This window comes from Heptranchias perlo, chromosome 5 (assembly GCF_035084215.1).
Source record: "Heptranchias perlo isolate sHepPer1 chromosome 5, sHepPer1.hap1, whole genome shotgun sequence".
Taxonomy (NCBI): domain Eukaryota; kingdom Metazoa; phylum Chordata; class Chondrichthyes; order Hexanchiformes; family Hexanchidae; genus Heptranchias; species Heptranchias perlo.
The window spans coordinates 12,077,606-12,093,029 of NC_090329.1; the positions used below are offsets into that span (position 1 = coordinate 12,077,606).

The window sequence follows — 15,424 nt, forward strand, 5'->3', positions numbered from 1 at the left end:
ACCCCCAATATATCTCTTAAAGGACTTTTCTGGCCTTTAATACTTTGTCACTTATATGAGCCAAAGTCACTTGAAGAGGAAATGTCTATGTGAAGTTTTTAAATTATTGGCAAAAACACACACACACATACATATATAAATAAAATCAATCTATCTATATCCTATCTATCTATCTATCTATCTATCTATCTATCTCTAATCTATCTATCGATATCTAAATCTAATCTATCTATCTATATCTAAATCTAATCTATCTATCTATATCTATATCTAATCTATCTATCTATATCTAATCTATCTATCTATATCTAATCTATCTATCTATATCTAATCTATCTATCTATATCTATATCTAATCTATCTATCTATCTAATCTATCTATCTATATCTATATCTAATCTATCTATCTAATCTATCTCTAATCTATCTATCTATCTATCTATCTATCTATCTATATCTAATCTATCTATATCTAATCTATCTATCTATATCTAATCTATCTATCTATATCTATATCTAATCTATCTATCTATCGATATCTAATCTATCTATCTATATCTATATCTAATCTATCTATCTAATCTATCTCTAATCTATCTATCTAATCTATCTATCTATCTATCTATATCTAATCTATCTATCTATATCTATATCTAATCTATCTATCTATCGATATCTAATCTATCTATCTATCGATATCTAATCTATCTATCGATCGATATCTAATCTATCTATCGATCGATATCTAATCTATCTATCTATATCTAATCTATCTATCTATCTATATCTAATCTATCTATATCGATATCTAATCTATCTATCGATATCTAATCTATCTATCGATATCTAATCTATCTATCGATATCTAATCTATCTATCGATCGATATCTAATCTATCTATCGATCGATATCTAATCTATCTATCGATCGATATCTAATCTATCTATCGATCGATATCTAATCTATCTATCTATCGATATCTAATCTATCTATCGATATCTAATCTATCGATCGATATCTAATCTATCTATCGATCGATATCTAATCTATCTATCGATATCTAATCTATCTATCTATCGATATCTAATCTATCTATCGATATCTAATCTATCGATCGATATCTAATCTATCTATCGATCGATATCTAATCCATCTATCGATATCTAATCTATCGATCGATATCTAATCTATCTATCGATCGATATCTAATCTATCTATCGATATCTAATCTATCTATCGATATCTAATCTATCTATCGATCGATATCTAATCTATCTATCGATCGATATCTAATCTATCTATCGATCGATATCTAATCTATCTATCGATATCTAACCTATCTATCTATCGATATCTAATCTATCTATCGATCGATATCTAATCTATCTATCTATCGATATCTAATCTATCTATCGATCGATATCTAATCTATCTATCGATCGATATCTAATCTATCTATCGATATCTAATCTATCTATCGATCGATATCTAATCTATCTATCGATCGATATCTAATCTATCTATCGATATCTAATCTATCTATCTATCGATATCTAATCTATCTATCGATATCTAATCTATCTATCGATCGATATCTAATCTATCTATCGATATCTAATCTATCTATCGATCGATATCTAATCTATCTATCGATCGATATCTAATCTATCTATCGATATCTAATCTATCTATCGATCGATATCTAATCTATCTATCGATATCTAATCTATCTATCTATCGATATCTAATCTATCTATCGATCGATATCTAATCTATCTATCGATCGATATCTAATCTATCTATCGATCGATATCTAATCTATCTATCGATATCTAATCTATCTATCGATCGATATCTAATCTATCTATCGATATCTAATCTATCTATCTATCGATATCTAATCTATCTATCGATATCTAATCTATCTATCGATCGATATCTAATCTATCGATATCTAATCTATCTATCTATCGATATCTAATCTATCTATCTATCGATATCTAATCTATTTATCGATATCTAATCTATCTATCGATCGATATCTAATCTATCTATCGATATCTAATCTATCTATCTATCGATATCTAATCTATCTATCGATATCTTATCTATCGATATCTAATCTATCTATCGATATCTAATCTATCTATCTATCGATATCTAATCTATCTATCGATATCTAATCTATCTATCTATCGATATCTAATCTATCTATCGATATCTAATCTATCTATCTATCGATATCTAATCTATCTATCTATCGATATCTAATCTATCTATCGATATCTAATCTATCTATCTATCGATATCTAATCTATCTATCGATATCTAATCTATCTATCTATCGATATCTAATCTATCTATCTATCGATATCTAATCTATCTATCTATATCTAATCTATCTATCTATCGATATCTAATCTATCTATCTATATCTAATCTATCTATCTATCTATATCTAATCTATCTATCTATATCTAATCTATCTATATCTATATCTAATCTATCTATATCTATATCTAATCTATCTATCGATATCTAATCTATCTATCGATCTCTAAAAAAAAAATCTTTTTTATTTGTAGTCCATCTTTTGGATGAGACACCTGCCCTCTCAGGTGGACGTAAAAGATCCCATTGCACTATTTTGAAGACGAGCAGGGGAGTTGTCCCCGGTGTCCTGGCCAATATTTATTCCTCAAAAACATCACTAAAAACAGATTACCTGGTCATTATCACATTGCTTTTGTGTGAGCTTGCTGTGTGCAAATTGGCTGCTGCATTTCCTACATGACAACAGTGGCTACACTTCAAAAATACATCATTGGCTGTAAAGCGCTTTGGGACGTCCTGAGGTTGTGAAAGCGCTATACAAATGCAAGTCTTTCTTTCTTTTTATATGATAAAATGGTACTGTACCTGATAATTTCCTTTTAAAGTTCCAACAAGCTGTGTAATCTGGCCAACCACACTTAAATCATGCATTAGATTTTGTAAATCCTGATACAGCTGGCCTGGTCCCATATATAGTTTGTCTGTAAAAATAAAGTTGAAATCTGAGTAGCAAATCAATGGAACAAAATAACAATTTGCTGGGGAAATGTAGAAGATAGTATAAAATTGTTCCAGTAGTCTGAAAACTGGGTGATCTATGTCATTTTTAAAATCAGAATAATTGAACATCTTGACCTTGTCTACCTTTCCAAAGACGACTAAATTAATAATGTTGCCATAGAGACACCTATTGACATGAATACATATTGCACAGCTACTGACATGAATACATATTGCACAGCTACTGACATGAATACATATTGCACAGCTACTGACATGAATACATATTGCACAGCTATTGACATGAATACATATTGCACAGCTATTGACATGAATACATATTGCATTACTAAAGTAGCTCAATTCTCAAATTATGTAAAAAGGGTAAACTTCAGGGTTAACTACACTGCCAGAACGTAAGGAGGTAAAGCTTAAACAGGGTACAGCGTGATAAGATTTCCTTTTTATCCCCCATTCCCACTGCCATTCGTACCCTGAAAGCAGAAAAATCTCCTCAGTGACACTCACTCAAGTACCCTGGTCGACCGAAGAACCTGCACAGTAAAGGGTATTGTTGGCTGCCTCAGTACATGTTGACAGCTGGCTGATGGGGAGGGGGCAACTCTTTGGACCCGGTGTTATATCACCCATCGTGTCTACAGGCCCAAGCACAGCTACCTTATAATGACTGAAGAGCACTGTCTTTGGAGGCTCAGACTTAGCAGAGAAGCAATTAGAGCAATGCTATCTGCTTCAAGAAGAATTATGGACAATCTTGCAGATAAATGCAGCACTGCCCATGGGTGCCAAGGTGGCAATTTGTAAACTTCCAGCTCCTTCCAAGGTGGCATAGGGAGCATCTCCAGTATCAGTTAATATCCTGTGCATGGATGCAGATGTGTGACTAATGCTTTATTCAGTTGGGCCAGCATCTTAATTCCTTTTCCAGATGACCAGCAATAGCAGCACAACAGGGATGCCCAATTTCTCTAGATTGCTCGTTTTCCAAAAAGTACAGAGGGAAACTGATGGCACCCTCATGGCTATTCAGCCCCCTAGGCACAAAGCAATGCCCTACAAATACAGAAAGGGTTCTACCCCATCAACGTACAGCTGGTTAGCGACCACGATCACTGTCACTTGCAGGTACATTCCTGTTTCTAAGCCAGTAGCCATAAAGCTTTCATTTTGTACCAATCGTCTATGCCAGGCTTAGTTGAAGGTGAAAAGACACACAAGGTTGTTTCTTAGAAACCTACCCTCTTCTGTCCTAGCTAACGACACCCTTGCAGCAGCAACAGGCAGAGCCTGAGCCTCCAAATGGAAATTATTTGTGTGAGTAAACAGGGTTTCTGCCGAAGTTACAGTAGTGGAGCGGGAGAAGCCCTGAAGAAATACTTGGCCCATGACTTTTCTTTAATCGGTGCAGGAAATTGTGCATGTACATCCTGGACCAGCAACACGGCAAAAAACAACCACCATGAGAGAGAGGCACTTTTTTATACAGCATGGAAGGAAAGTCACGGGACTATTGCCCTGGCAACAGTTACATTCCAAGCATTTTAAATGGGTATTGATTCCACAATCCTCCCTGTTGGCAATCTGGGCTTATCTTACTGGCATGTGGAGGTGTAAGGAAGTGTTTTTGAACACCCTGTCAGCATGTAAACCTAATCTGTTGTGTCAATTCAACTTTTGCTCACTGGAAGGCATCTCAGCCTCCAAGAACTTAATCAGCAAAACCAGTATCTCTTGTAATTAACTTATGGATTTTTGCACTGCTTATTTCATTGTGTTTTATCTTCCACTTCTTGCCATCAAAATGCAGAACTTTTTTTTAATGACATGAAAACTGCATACGTTGAGCAAACTGATAACTCTCAATCAATAGTCTCTTCATTATATTCAGAGTACATGAGGCGATATGAAATCACCCTGAATGTTCTTCATACTCTTGTAATTAAAATCAGCTAGAATTTCCTTTAACATTTATTGATAGGCATATTTTAAAAATCAAAATTTCCAGTGATGTTCGTAAACATGATCTTTTAGAACAGTTTAAACTATAGGCCACCAACTAGTGGGAAGTATATAGAGGAGCAAATTTGCAGGAAAATTACAGAGGGATGCAAGAACTATAGAGGAGTGATAATGGGGGACTTCAATTATCCCAATATAGACAGGGATAGTAATAGTGAAAAGGGCAAAGAGTATGTTTCTGGCCCAACGAGGAAGGAGGCATTGCTGGATCTAGCTCTGGGAATGAGGTGGGTCAAGTGGAGCAAGTGTCAGTGGGGGAACATTTAGGGAACAGTGATCATAATATCATAAGGTTTAGATTAGTTATGGAAAAGGACCAGGAGCAATCCAAAGGAAAAATACTGAATTGGAGGAGGGCCAATTTCAGTGGGTTGAGAACAGATCTGGCCCGGGTAAATAGGAATCAAAGATTGGCAGGCAAAACTGTAATCGAACAATGGGCGGCATTTAAAGAAGAGATGGTTTGGGTAAAGTCGAGGTACATTCCCACGAGGGGAAAAGGTAGGGCAACTAAAGTCAGAGCTCCCTGAATGATGAAAGAGATATAGTAAGATGAAGCAGAAAAGGGGGTGTAACATAGAAACATAGAACATAGAAAATAGAAAATAGGAGCAAGAGTAGACCATTCGGCCCTTCGAGCCTGCTCCGCCATTCAAAATGGTCATGGCTGATCGTCTAACTCAGTACCCTGTTCCCGCTTTTTCCCCATATCCCTTTAGCATTAAGAAATATATCTATCTCCTTCTTGAATACATCTAATGACTTGGCCTCCACTGCCTTCTGTGGTAGAGAATTCCACAGGTTCACCACCCTCTGAGTGAAGAAATTTCTCCTCATCTCGGTTCTAAATGGCATACCCCGTATCCTGAGACTGTGACCCCTGGTTCTGGACTCCCCAGCCATCGGGAACATCCTCCCTGCATCTAGTCTGTCTAGTCTTATTAGAATTTTATATGTTTTGATGAGATCACCTCTCATTCTTCTAAACTATAGTGAATATAGGCCTAGTCGACCTAATCTCTCCTCATACCTCAGTCCTGTCATCCCAGGAATCAGTCTGGGAAACCTTCGTTGCACTCCCTCCATGGCAAGGACATCCTTCCTCAGATAAGGAGACCAAAACTGCACACAATACTCCAGATGTGGTCTCACCAAAGCCCTGTACAACTGCAGTAAGACATCCCTGCTCCTGTACTCAAATCCTCAAATGAATGCCAACATACCATTCGCCTTCCTAACTGCTTGCTGCACCTGAATGCTCGCTTTCAGCAACTGGTGTACAAGGACACCCAGGTCTCGTTGCACCTCCCCTTTTCCCAATCTATTACCATTCAGATAATAATCTGCCTTTCTGTTTTTACGACCAAAGTGGATAACCCTACATTTATCCACGTTATACTGCATCTGCCATGTTCTTGCCCACTCACCCAACTTGTCGAAATCACATTGGAGCCTCTTTGCATCCTCCTCACAGCTCACATTCCACCCCAGCTTTGTGTCATCTGCAAACCTGGAAATGTTACATTCCGTTCCCTCATCCAAATCATTGATATATATTGTGAATAGCTGGGGCCCAAGTACTGATCCCTGCGGTACCCCACTAGCCACTGCCTGCCACCCGGAAAAAGACCCGTTTATTCCTACTCTCTGTTTCCTGTCCGTCAACCAATTCTCAATCCATGCCATTATATTCCCCCCAATCCCATGTGCTTTAATTCTGCACACTAACCTTTTGTGTGGGACCTGATCAAAAGCCTTCTGAAAATCCAAACACACCACATCCACTGATTCTCCCCTATCTATTCTACTAGTTACAGCCTCAAAAAACTCCAGTAGATTTGTTAAGCATGATTTCCCTTTCATAAATCCATGCTGACTTTGTCCAATCCTGTTAATGCCCTGCAAGTGTTCTGTTATCACATCCTTTATAATAGACTCTAGCATTTTCCCTACTACTGATGTTAGGCTAACTGGTCTGTAATTCCTTGTTTTTTCTCTCCCTTTTTTAAATAGTGGGGTTACATTTGCCACCCTCCAATCTGTAGGAACTGTTCCAGAGACTATAGAATTTTGGAAGATGATCACCAATGCATCCACTATTTCCAGGGCCCCTTCCTTTAGTACTCTGGGATGTAGATTATCAGGCCCTGGGGATTTGTCAGCCTTTAGCCCCATTAATTTCCCTAGCATTATATTTTTTACTAATACTGATTTCCTTCAGTTCCTCCCTCTCACTGGACCCTTGGTTCCCTAACATTTCTGGCAGGTTATTTGTGTCCTCCTTTGTGAAGACAGAACCAAAGTATGTGTTTAATTGTTCCGCCATTTCTTTGTTCCCCATTATAATTTCCCCCATTTCTGACTGTAAGGGACCTACATTTGTCTTCACTAATCTTTTTCTCCTGACATATTTACAGAAGCTTTTACAGTCAGTTTTTAAGTTCCCTGCTAGTTTACACTCATACTCTATTTTTCCCCTCTTAATCAATCTTTTTGTCCTCCTTTGCTGAATTCTGAACTGCTCCCAATCCTCAGGCTTGCCACTTTTTCTGGCAATTTTATATGTCTCCTCTTTGGATCTAATACTATCACTAATTTCTTTTATAAGCCACAGTTGAGCTACCTTTCCTGTTTTATTTTTGCGCCAGAAGGGAATGAATAATTGTTGTAATTCCTGCACACATTCTTTAAATATTAGCCATTGCCTATCCACCGTCATCCCTTTTAGTGAAGTTCCCCAATCTATCATAGCCAACTCACACCTCATATTTTCGTAATTTCCCTTATTTAGATTCAGGACCCTAGTTTCGGATTCGACTACTTCACTCTCCATCTTAATGAGGAATTCTATCATGTTATGGTCGCTCTTCCCTAAGGGACCCCGCACAACAAGATTGTTAATTAATCCTTTCTCATTTCACAATACCCAGTCTAGGATCGCCTGTTCTCTAGTTGGTTCCTCAATGTATTGGTCTAGAAATCCATCACGTACACACTCCAGGAATTCCTCCCCACAGTGTTATTGCTAATTTGGTTTGACCAATCTATATATGAATTTAAGTCTCCTATGATTATAGTTGTACCCTTCTTGCATGCATCTCTAATTTCCTGTTTAATGCCCTCCCCTACATCTCCATTACTATTTGGTGGCCTATAGACAACCCCCACCAACGTTTTCTGCCCCTTGGTGTTTCTTAGCTCCACCCATACAGATTCTACATCGTGATTTTCCGAGCCAATATCCTTCCTCACTATTGCATTGATTTCCTCCTTTACGAGCAACGCTACCCCACCTCCTCTCCCTTTTTGCCTGTCCTTCCTAAATATTGAATACCCCTGGATGTTCAGTTCCCATCCTTGGTCACCCTGCAGCCATGTTTCCGTAATCACAACTATATCATACCCGTTAATATCTATCTGCGCTGTTAATTCATCTACATTATTGCAAATGCTCCGCGCATTAAGACACAATGCCTTTAGACTTGTCTTTTTAAGATTGCTAGTCATCTTAGTATTATTTTGCACTATGGCCCTATTTGTTTCTCGACCTTGTTTTCTCTGCCTTCCACTATTGCTTCTTCCCTTTCTATCCTTGTTTCCCCCTCCTCTGGTTCCCATCCCCCTGCCATTCTGTGACAGATGTCAGGTTGGTAATACAATTGAGAACCAGGCTGAATATAGAAAGTACAGAGAAGTGAAAAGGAAATAAGAGGAGCAAAGAGAGAGTGTGAGAACATAAAACGGGAATCCAAAAGTCTTCTATAGGCATATAAATAGTAAACGGGTAGCAAGAGGAGGGGTGGAACTGATTAGGGACCAAAAAGGAGATCTACGCATGGAAGCAGAGGGCATGGCTGAGGTACTAAATAAGTATTTTGCATCTATCTTTACCAAGGAAAAAGAAGCTGCCAGTTGTGATACTGGATGTAAAAAAATTGACAAGGGAGGCACTAGAAAGGCTGGCTGTACTTAAAAGTAGATAAGTCACCTGGTCCAGATGGGATGCATCCTAGGTTGCTGAGGGAAGTAGGGGTGGTAATTGCAGAGGTACTGGTCATAATCTTCCAATCCTCTTTAGATGGGGGTGGTGCCAGAGGACTGGAGAATTGTAAATGTCACACCCTTGTTCAACTAAAGGCCCATCAGTTTAACCTCACTGGTGGGGAAGCTTTTAGAAACGATAATCCAGGACAAAATTAAGAATCACTTTCCTTTATAATCCACACTTAATATAATCCTTTATTAAGTGTGGATTAATAAAGGAAAGCTGGCACGGATTCATTAAAGGCAAATCGTGTTTAGCCAACTTGATTGAGTTTTTGATGAGGTAACAAGAGAGGGCTGATGAGGGCAATGTGGTTGATGTTGTGCATATGGACTTTCAAAAGGTGTTTGATAAAGTGCCACATAATAGGCTTGTCAGCAAAATTGAAGCACATGGAATAAAAGGGGCAGTGGCAGCAAGGATACGAAATTAGCTAAGTGACAGGAAACAGAGTAGTGGTGAACAGTTGTTTTTCAGACTGGAGGAAGGTATACAGTGATGTTCCCCAGGGGGTTGGTGCTGGGACCACTGCCTTTTTTTGATATATACTGATGACTTAGACTTGGGTGTACAGGGCACAATTTCAAAACTTGCAGATGACACAAAACTTGCAAGTGTAGTAAACAGTGAGGAGGATAGTGATAGACTCCAAGAGGACTTGGACAGGCTGGTGGAATGGGCGGACGCATGGCAGATGAAATTTAACACGGAGAAGTGCGAGGTGATACATGTAGGCTGGAGGAACGAGGAGAGGCAGTACAAACTAAATCGTACAATTCTAAAGTGGGTGCAGGAACAGAGACACCTGGGTGTATATGTGCACAAATCTTTGAAGGTGACAGGACAGGTTGAGAAAGTGGTTAAAAAAGCATACCGCATCCTGGGGTTAATAAATAGAGACATAGATTACAAAAGCAAGGAAATTATGTTGAACCTTTATAAAACACTGGTTCGGCCACAACTGGCGCATTGTGTCCAATTCTGAGCACCGCACTTTAGGAAGGACGTGAAGGCCTGAGAGAGGGTGCAGAAAAGATTTACCAGAATGGTCCCAGGGATGAGGCACTTCAGTTACGTGGTGGAACAACACCTGCACGATCCCCTCCAAGTCACACACCATCCCGACTTGGAAACATATCGCCATTCCTTCATCGTCGCTGGGTCAAAATCCTGGGACTCCCCACCTAACAGCACTGTGGGAGAACCTTCACCACACGGACTGCAGCGGTTCAAGGCAGCGGCTCACCACCACCTTCTCAAGGGCAATTAGGGATGGGCAATAAATGCTGCCTTGCCTCCGATGCCCACATCCCATGAACGAATAAAAAAAAGACTGGAGAAGCTGGAGTTGTTCTCATTAGAGCAGAGAAGGTTGAGAAGAGATTTGGTAGAAGTGTTCAAAATCACGAAGGGCTTAGATAAAGTAAATAAAGAGAAACTGTTTCCATTGGCAGAAGGGTCGAGAACCAGATTTAAGGTGATTGGTAAAAGAATGAAAGCCGACATGAGGAAAAACTTTTTAAAAAATACAGCGAGTAGTTAAAATCTGGAATGCGCTGCCTGAAAGGATGGTGGAAGCAGATTCAATCGTGGCTTTCAAAAATGAAGTGGACGAATACTTGAAGGGAAAAAATTTGCAGGGCTAAGGGGAAAGAGCAGGGGAATGGGACTAACTGGATTGCTCTTACAAAGAGCCAGCACAGGCTTGATGGGCCGAATGGCCGCCTTCTGTACTGTAACCAGTCTATAATTCTAAGTCACAATGAGTTGGAAAATAAGAAATCTGCAAAATGTACAATGAAGTTTTTAAACATTAACCAAAACTCAAATTTGAATTTCAAAAAATGTGTGGTTTTAGCAGTGCTGTACAACACAATTACACAAGGATTAACATTGGCATAAAATTGCTTGGTAATTTCACAGGAATGCATACTCATCCAGACATTATACCAGTATGAGATCAATGTTTGAATTAGAATGCAAAATCACGTTAATATGATGTACAATTCAGTCACACTGCACCCTTGAAAAGTCCTCCAGTTTTAAAGAAAGTTTCATTACAAACTTGCACTTAAGCCAAAAGGAATCAAACTGAGTAATTAATTAAGTGAGCCTTTGTATGAAAATTTTTGTTGTTCATATTTGCAAGCATTACATTTGTCCACTTGAAGAACACTGTGTATGACAAAGTGGCAGAAACCTTTAACATCTGAAAAGACGTTAATTTAACAGAAGTTAAATTGATTTAGTTCTCGGTTCTGCCATGCAACCAAAAACTTTGTTACACCACAGCAGAAATACATGTTCCAAACTAATCATTGCGATAAAGATGATAGATGGTTCTGTCCCTTCAATTTATACAATTAAATCTTAACCTCATCAACTATTTTATGCAGAGATGTCCAGACCCATATACTTTGTGACTCGCATGGTAATTGAAAAAAAGTACAAAGTTACTATTGTTATACTTGTAATCCTGACTCTAATAAATGGATAGTCAATTTATTACATATGATGCAAGCAAACATTGCCAAATCAGAATCCCAAAAAGCAGCTTTATCAAAGGTTTCCTTTATAGACTGCAATTATGATGTGTTTTTATAGAGTACAAATAGATTTAGAGCAGTTATGGCAGCAGTGAAAAACTGTGGGCCAGGCCATTTCAAACAGAAACACCAACTTCAATGCCCAGAAGGAGAACTTTGTGTACCAAGCGTAGATATTCGGATTATAATCTTAACTGGTTTATCCAAAATACTTCAAAACATCTGTTGCTTTTTGAATCAAAAATATAATACACAACTAATTAAAATATATAAATTGCAACTATTTTATGTTATGCTTTGATTTTATTTGGAGAACACAACACAAAAAAGGCCCTACAACTTCCAACTATCCCTTAATTCTAGTTTTTAATACTGTACTCAATTTATAATTGACAATTTTAACTGGTCAAGTAATTTAAAAATTGCACGTTTCCAAGGAAAATCAGTATACAGCAAAGGCTATGGGCCCCGACAACATCCCGGCTGTAGTACTGAAGACTTGTGCTCCAGAACTAGCTGCGCCTCTAGCCAAGCTGTTCCAGTACAGCTACAACACTGGCATCTACCCGACAATATGGAAAATTGCCCAGGTAAGTCCTGTCCACAAAATCCAATCCAGCCAATTACCGCCCCATCAGTCCACTCTCAATCATCAGCAAAGTGATGGAAGGTGTCGTCGACAGTGCTATCAAGCCGCACTTACTCACCAATAACCTGCTCACCGATGCTCAGTTTGGGTTCCGCCAGGACCACTCGGCTCCAGACCTCATTACAGCCTTGGTCCAAACATGGACAAAAGAGCTGAATTCCAGAGGTGAGGTGAGAGTGACTGCCCTTGACATCAAGGCAGCATTTGACAGAGTCTGGCACCAAGGAGCCCTAATAAAATTGAAGTCAATGGGAATCAGAGGGAAAACTCTCCAGTGGCTGGAGTCATACCCAGCACAAAGGAAGATGGTAGTGGTTGTTGGAGGCCAATCATCTCAGCCCCAGGGCATTGCTGCAGGAGTTCCTCAGGGCAGTGTCCTAGGCCCAACCATCTTCAGCTGCTTCATCAATGACCTTCCCTCCATCATAACGTCAGAAATGGGGATGTTCGCTGATGATTGCACAGTGTTCAGTTCCATTCACAACCCCTCAAATAATGAAGCAGTCCGAGCCCGCATGCAGCAAGACCTGGACAACATCCAGGCTTGGGCTCATAAGTGGCAAGTAACTTTTGCGCCAGACAAGTGCCAGGCAATGACCTTCTCCAACAAGAGAGAGTCTAACCACCTCCCCTTGACATTCAACGGCATTACCATCGCTGAATTCCCCACCATCAACATCCTGGGGGTCACCATTGACCAGAAACTTAACTGGACCAGCCATATAAATACTGTGGCTACAAGAGCAGGTCAGAGGCTGGGTATTCTGTGGCGAGTGATTCACCTCCTGACTCCCCAAAGCCTTTCCACCATCTACAAGGCACAAGTCAGGAGTGTGATGGAATACTCTCCACTTGCCTGGATGAGTGCAGCTCCAACAACACTCAAGAAGCTCAACACCATCCAAGATAAAGCAGCCCGCTTGATTGGCACCCCATCCACCAAATTAAACATTCACTCCCTTCACCACAGGCGCACTGTGGCTGCAGTGTGCACCATCCACAGGATGCACTGCAGCAACTCGCCAAGGCTTCTTCGACAGCACCTCCCAAACCCGCGACCTCTACCACCTAGAAGGACAAGGGCAGCAGGCGCATGGGAACAACACCACCTGAATGTTCCCCTCCAAGTCACACACCATCCCGACTTGGAAATATATCGCCGTTCCTTCATTGTCGCTGGGTCAAAATCCTGGAACTCCCTTCCTAACAGCATTGTGGGAGAACCGTCACCACACGGACTGCAGCGGTTCAAGAAGGCGGCTCACCACCACCTTCTCGAGGGCAATTAGAGATGGGCAATAAATGCCGGCCTTGCCAGCGACGCCCACATCCAGTGAACGAATAAAAAAAAAATTAGGGATGGGCAATAAATGCCAGCCTCGCCAGCGACGCCCACACCCCACGAACGAATTTTTAAAAAATTAAGAGACTAAAACCTAGATTTAAAAAGGAAGTAAATACTTGTCCCATCATTATTTGTGTGTATTATTTTGGGAACAATTCTTTTTAAAATGCACTCTGGAGTGCTGAAGGATATCCATTTGGTGCATTAAACATCAAGCAAACATTCTCTAACAACTTCAGGCAAATGGTGCTGCGTAGAGTGAATTTGCTAATTGGCATTGGTGACTAACAGTTGACCTGCTTCTAGGCCCAATGGGAGAAATCCTTTTAGATTCAATAATCCCTCCCACACGTCATTTTTCTGTGTTTTAGCAAAAGTTTGGACGGAACAAAGAACAAAAAAAAACTGAATGTATGCAATAAATCCAAGATTAAGTATTTCAGATTTGAAGCACTTTCTGCTAGAACTAAATTCCTTTATAAATAAAAGCAAAATTCCTTTTTTTTAATAAATTGGGTTCATGTAATGACTTCTGAAGAGTTTAAATTAAATATCTCAAGGAGTAGTGTTTGTCCCATAAAAGAAAACTATCAAGATTTAATAATGCAAGAATTCTCCATATTTGCAAAAAGGAATGTGACGTCCAAATTTATTTTTTATTAAAGGTGATTCGAATACTGTTTGTTACCAAGGACATCACAAATTTACAGAGCTGAAATAAATATTTAAAAATAACTTGTCTGATAGGCGATCCCTTTCAAACCCATGGCTTCCACTCCTTCTCCATCTCAACGTTCTACTATGACCAGTAATCTTCTGCAATTTCCTCTCTCGTATATTTTATGCTGCAAAAACACTGTCCTACATATTTTCCCTAGAGTCATCAGGTCCAGCATACGTAAATCATATCCCATTGAGTACTCAGTGCATTGTGAATTTTTTGATTGAAATTATGTACATTAGTAATTTTGCACTTGTAATTTTGTAATTGTGGGACAAATGCATGTTCAAAACAAATTACAATAACTTACAGCTAGAGTTTATACCATATAAATTCTTTCTATACAATCTAATAACAGTTCATAAATCAAAGGACATCAGGACATACAAGAAATTAAGGAACACTCAACAACAAATCTTCCTTGATAGAAGTGCTGATAAAACAAGTTTAGTGAAGCATTCCAAACTACTGAAAGCTTTGCTTTCTTTTATGCGGCCTGAACACTAATAAAAGTTGTTCTTTGGCATAGAATTCCCACTGAACTTTAACTGGCAGCAATTTATTCACTTTTGAAATAGTGACAATAAATTAATGACAAAGGAAAGAAACGTCAAATGTTTGTCCAAGTCAATTTCACTGCCTTCAAAAAGCACAAACATGGGCTGAACGTCACCTAAGAGAGCTTCTGAAATGCAAAGTAAATCAATTATAAATCATGTAATTGTGTCCAAATGAAAGGCTCATTGGTCCCAATGGTCTCTCAGTTTGTTATCCCTGTGTTTTATTTTAAACTCAATGTTCACAAATATTACATGTGAACTGACATAATTCTCAGCATGCTCATTACAGTCAGGGTCCAAGCCAAGAAAATCACATATTACATACAGTTTGGTGGGAGTTGCACTAAATTAGGCTTGATGGACTATATGGATCAATACAAAAGTAATTTCCAGACTACACACTTTTGAATCTAATTAAAATCACTGCTTCCAAGAGTCCAAAAATCTCTGCATTATAAAGTTAT

The 15,424-nt window shown here is 38.9% G+C and overlaps 1 protein-coding gene across 2 annotated transcripts in view; it reads right to left on the reverse strand.

Moving 5' to 3' along the window:
* The window catches only part of arhgef10 (Rho guanine nucleotide exchange factor (GEF) 10), a 312,671-nt gene that overhangs the window by 84,923 nt on the left and 212,324 nt on the right, over positions 1-15,424 (reverse strand). For both annotated transcript variants that reach the window (XM_067984020.1, XM_067984019.1), the window contains exon 19: positions 2,920-3,035. In XM_067984020.1, coding sequence (XP_067840121.1) covers positions 2,920-3,035 — 116 coding nt within the window. The remainder of the gene's footprint in view (positions 1-2,919; positions 3,036-15,424) is intronic.